This window comes from Nicotiana sylvestris, chromosome 9 (assembly GCF_000393655.2).
Source record: "Nicotiana sylvestris chromosome 9, ASM39365v2, whole genome shotgun sequence".
NCBI lineage: Eukaryota > Viridiplantae > Streptophyta > Magnoliopsida > Solanales > Solanaceae > Nicotiana > Nicotiana sylvestris.
The window spans coordinates 119448004-119453921 of record NC_091065.1 but is presented as its reverse complement, the minus strand read 5'-3'; the positions used below and the strand labels follow the sequence as shown (position 1 = coordinate 119453921).

At 35.6% G+C, this 5918-nt stretch overlaps 1 protein-coding gene across 1 annotated transcript; it reads left to right on the top strand.

Annotated features, from left to right (window-relative positions):
- Window positions 1-217: 217 nt before the first annotated feature.
- LOC138878126 (uncharacterized) lies at window positions 218-967 on the top strand. The gene is made up of 2 exons (XM_070157787.1): window positions 218-632; window positions 735-967. The coding sequence occupies exons 1-2, from the start codon at window positions 218-220 to the stop codon at window positions 965-967; spliced, it is 648 nt and encodes a 215-aa protein (XP_070013888.1).
- The last annotated feature ends 4951 nt before the right edge of the window (window positions 968-5918 follow it).

The following is a 5918-nucleotide window of genomic DNA, read 5'->3' as shown; positions in this document are numbered from 1 at the left end:
CTATATGACATGGGTGTTGGATGTTGAAATCCATTTAGATGCAATGGGTCTTGGAGATGTCATTAAAGACAAAACTAAAGCATCCACCCAAGACTGTCCTAAGGCCTTGATTTTCTAGCGTCATCACCTTGATGAAGGGTTGAAAATAGAATATCTCACAGTCAAAGATCCATTTGTTTTGTGGAATGGCTTAAAGGAAAGATATGACAACTTAAAGATGGTCACTCTTCCACAAGCACGATATGATTGGGCTCATCTGAGGCTCAAAGACTTTAAGTCTGTTTCTGAATATAATTCTGCAATATTCAGAATTACTTCTAAATTGAAACTCTATGGAGATACTATCACTGATTATTATATGCTTGAAAAAACGTTCACAACGTTTCATGCTTCCAATATGGTCTTGCAACAACAATACAGAGAGAAAGGTTTCAAAAAGTACTCTAAGTTGATTTCTCTTCTCCTTGTGGCTAAGCGAAACAATGACTTGCTCATGAGAAATCACGAAAATCGACCCACTAGGTCTACACCATTGCCTGAAGTGGATGAGGTGTATTCCCATTATGCTAAGCATGGAAAAGGTCGTGGCCCTATTCGTGGTCGTGGTCGTGGTCATGGTCGTGGCCGTGGCCGTGGACAATGAAGAAATTTTCCTGGTGTTGATATCCCCCCAAAGAAAAATAACCACCAAAAGTGGAAAGGGAAAGATTAGAAACCAAAGGCAAATGGTTCAGAAACTGAATGTTATCGTTGCGGTGGAAAAGGCCATTGGGCAAATATTTGTCGTGTACCAAGATATTTGGTTGAGCTTTACCAAGCATCTTTAAAGAACAAAGGCTCTGAAGCTAATTTTGTCTCTGACAATGATTTTGACATCACCCACTTGGATGTGGCAGACTTCTTTGAGTGCCCTGATGGGAAAATATACCACTTGATCGGTGATGGATCCGTTGTTAAAGATGATTGAGTAGTTTAATTTTTATTTTTGCCTATTCATAGTAGTTAGTGAATAAATATCATGTAATCATAGTTCTTTACATGAGTAGTAGTTATTAGTTTTATTTGTTTTATAAAATTGTATTAGTTCGTTTTGATTAAATGTAGTTCTAGTATTCGTTGCAAACGATGTTTCAATTTATTTAGTCTTCAAGGATTAATATATTATTTGTTAAAGTAATTGTGATGTAAAAAAAAATCAGTTACTGGAGTTGAACAATAGAAGTTAGTTCTGCCTTGTTAAAGTAAGTCTTTTGAAAGTTAGTTCTGCTTATTTATTTTTATCGAGGAACGGAAAAAAAAATCTAGCGAAAACCGGAACTTACAGATGTAAGATGTACAATAGCAACTCAATTAGTGAATTATTACCCTTGTTATCAATTATGTATAATTGATTATGTGTATAAATTAATAGAAAAAAATTTCACAATTGTCCAAGTAGATGTTTTCTCTTTTTTGATTGTTAAGGTATAAGGCGTCAATCTACATAACTCGACCATGTGAATTTTCGTAATGGTCACGCGAATTTTATTTATTTATTTTCACTTCATTTCATAGTCCTGATTTTGGAAGTTTCGGATTATTGAAATTCTGTGAGATAAAAGAACAATAGTGAACAAGCCGATTGTAATTCGGAAAAATATGTTGCACTTCTAATAGTTTTGTTCAAGCAAATTGTTTGTAAGCTTAGTTTATTTCTCTGAAAATACTAATATTTATTCGTATATTTCTTTTGTATGTCAAACAATGGGAAGCAAATATGAATATTCCACATAGCAAACTTGGATCAAAGTTCAATTGTAAAAATATTTGTTTAATTGATTCATGTATGACACATACAATATTCAAAGAGAAGAAATATTTCTCTCCTTTAAATATGTGTAAGGCAGATGTTACTACAATTTCTGGTAGTAGTAAATTAATTGAAGGCTCTGGAAGAGCTACTATAACTCTGCCTAAGGGAACAATACTTATCATAGAGAATGTAATGTTCTCCTCCAAGTCTAAGAGACACTTGTTGAGTTTTAAAGATATCCGTCGAAATGGATATCATATTGAGACAATAGATGAGAATAATCTTGAATATCTCATCATTACCAAGAATGTCTCTGGCCAAAAGAGGGTTATTGAGAAGTTCCCATATTTATCTTGTGGCATGTATTGGACAAGAATTAGTGCAATTGAGGCACATTCTATTGTAAAACAAAAGGTTACTGATTCCAATACTTTTGTACTTTGGCATGATCAATTGGGACACCCTAGATCGATTATCATGAGACGAATTATAGAAAACTCAAATGGGCATTCATTAAAGAATTTAAAGATTCTTTTAAATGATGAATTTTCTTGCACTTCTTGTAATCAAGGCAAGTTAATTATTAGACCATCACCAAAAAAGGTTGGGATTGAGTCCCCTGCGTTTTTGGAACGTATACAAGGGGAAATTTGTGGACCTATTCACCCATCTAGTGGGTCGTTTAGATATTTTATGGTCTTAATAAATGCATCTTCTAGATGGTCCCATGTGTGCCTATTGTCATCTCGCAACCTCGCATTTGCAAAATTAATGGCACAAATAATTCTATTACGGGCACAATTTCCCGAAATCCAATTAAGTCTATTAGACTTGATAATGCTGTTGAGTTTTCATCCCAAGCATTTAATGATTATTGCTTATCAATTGGGATAAAAGTGGAACACCATGTAGCTCATGTTCACACTCAAAATAGTCTTGCAGAGTCTTTAATTAAAAGTCTGCAATTGATAGCAAGACCGTTACTCATGAAAATGAGGTTGCCCACTTCTGTTTGGGGTCATGCCATTTTGCATGCAGCAATGCTAGCTTGTCTCAGACCGACAAATTATCATAAATATTCCTCGTTGTAACTAGTTTTGGGTCATGAACCTAATATATCCCATTTAAGAATTTTTGGATGCGCAGTATATGTGCCTGTAGCATCGCCATATCGCACCAAAATGGGTACGCAAAGAAGGTTAGGAATATATGTTGGGTTTGAATTGCCCTCCATCATTCGCTACCTAGAAACATTGACGGGGGATTTGTTTACTGCACGATTTGCAGACTGTCGATTCGATGAGACACTTTTCCCAAAATTAGGGGGAGAAGTTGGTGAAACAAAACGGGAAATTTTGTGGAAAAATCCATCATTATCTCATCTTGATCCACGTGCCTCTATTTGTGAAAAAGAGGTGCAAAAGATTATCCATTTGCAAAGAATCGCAAATCAAATGCCAGACGCATTTACGGATTTGAAAAGGATAACAAAATCACATATCCTTGCAGAGAATGTTCCAATCTGTATTGATGCCCCTATTGGGCAATCTTCTAGTGTCATAGCAAATGAGTCAAAAGCACACCTAAAACGTGGCAGACCATTAAGTTCCAAAGATCTAAATCCTAGAAAAAGGAAAACAAATGATCAAAATGACACTACGAAAGAACCTCATGAAGAAATCCACGATTTAATAAATTCTGAGATTCATGAGGAATCCACTAAGCCTGAGGATCAAGAAAATAAGGAACTATCAATAAATCCAATCGATATTGAGACAAAGTTGAATCGAGTGGATATAGTGGTGGATTATGTCTTTGCATATAATGTTGCATCTAGCATTATGCAAGAAAGTGAGGATCTTGAACCTCAATCTGTTGGAGAATGTCGACAAAGACTTGATTGGCCAAAATGGCAAGAACCAATCCAATCAGAGTTGAACTCACTTGCAAAACGTGAAGTTTTTGGGCTTGTAGTCCAAACACCTAATGGTGTTAAGCCTGTTGGCTACAAATGGGTTTTTGTACGCAAGAGGAATGAGAAAAAACGAGGTACAAAGATATAAGGCACGCCTTGTTGCACAAGGATTTTCACAAAGGCCTTGTGTCGATTATGAAGAGATATATTCACCCATTATGGATGCTATAACTTTCCGCTATCTCATTAGTTTTATTGTCCATGAAAAGCTTGACATGCATTTAATGGATGTAGTTACCACCTACCTTTATGGCTCACTTGATAATGAGATATATATGAAAATTCCCGATGGATTTAAAATGTCAAACGAAAATAATTCAAAGTCCCGGGAAATGTTTTCAATCAAATTGCAAAGATCGTTGTATGGTCAAAACAATCAGGACGAATGTGGTATAATCGTCTTAGTGAGTATTTATTAAAGGAAGGCTATATAAATTATGTCATTTGCCCATGTATTTTTATAAAGAAAACAACATCGGAATTTGTTGTACTTGTCGTATATGTTGATAACATAAACCTTATTGGAACTCCTATAGAACTCCAAAAGGCAATTGATTATTTAAAGAAGGAATTCGAGATGAAAGATCTCGGAAAGACAAAATTATGTCTTGGTTTGCAAATTGAACATTTGGCAAACGAAATTTTTATTCATCAATCTGCCTACATAGAAAAGGTATTGAAACGGTTTTACATGGATGGAGCATGATATTAGGCTAGATATCTGTCATTTGACAATGGTTTTTGCCCCAACTTGGTTATGTTTCAATGCTCTAATATAATTAAATGATGAAAAATGAGCTCTAAATTGTATTGGAGGAATGAAGAGCTTGTATGAGGCCTTAAAGCTGTGATTGGAGCTACTTTGAAGCAAGAAAGACCCCTAGGAGCTGAATGAGCGAAAAGACGAGAATAAAAGAACCAAACAAATGAGACCTGGACTAGCGCGCCCACATGCACGATCGCGCTAGTCCAGATTCCGGAACAGAATCGTCAGGGGTAATTTTGGAAGTTTGGGGGGCAAATTCACTTAACCTATAGAAGGTTAAGCTCTCCCAAAATAGAGGTGTGCAGCTTTTATTAGCTAAGAACAAGAATAGGAAAGGCAAGGAGCTAAGAGGAGTTTTCTACATCAAGTTCTTCTCCTCTTCCTTTTATTTTTATGATTTGTAATGAATTTTATTATTATGATGTTTATCATTTTTATGAGTGGCTAATTCTTTTAATCTATGGTTTTGGTTGAACCCGTTGTGGATGAACTTATTGTGATATTAATATAGTTTTGAGTTAGTTGTTAATCTCTATTTGTTCAACTATGTTTTGATTTTTGGTTAGTTGAAAGGATCCTCAATTAGCCATGCCTATTTATTATGTATCTACTTGAGAAAGAGTGCATATTTAGGTAATTGTTTGAACAACATCACTCCCGGAGTATAGCCGAAGTCATAACCGAGGGTTTAGAGGTTGGAGTAGAGATAACGATACCTCGGGTGCAATCTAAGTGAATTGTAATGCGAATATAGCTAGCGTAGCTTGAGGGAGTGCGTCTAGTAAATTATCATAATTACTTGAGAGAGAGTTATGATAGTTGGAGAGTTCGTGATTGATAGATATAACTAATTCATAGCTATAAGAAATATACGACTAAGGAAATCTACAACGAGGTAAGCCATTACCTTAGGCCTTTATTCCAATTGTCTACATTTGCGTATTAATTAACCTTTGTTTTATTAATTCAAATAGATGTCGTAGTAATTATAACACCACTTGTATTCACAAAGTTTGAGGAGGTTGACTAATAAGAATTTAGTACTTCAAAGACTTCTCTTGATACGTTAATTCCCTGTGGGATTTGACTTGGGGCATAATACCCCGGATTATATTTGCAACGCCGCGTAGTCTTTTAATAGGCTTAGTTGGGCGTGATCAGAGCACATCCATTAAGTACTCCGATGGTTGTTCGATCACTTGATGTGAATAAGGATCCATTCCGGCCTCAAGAAGAGAATGAAGAGCTACTTGGTCCTGAAGTACCATATCTTAGTGCAATTGGTGCACTAATGTATCTTGCTAATACTACAAGGCTTGACATAACTTTTTCAGTTAATGTCTTAGCAAGATATAGCTCTGCTCCTACAAGGAGACATTGGAATG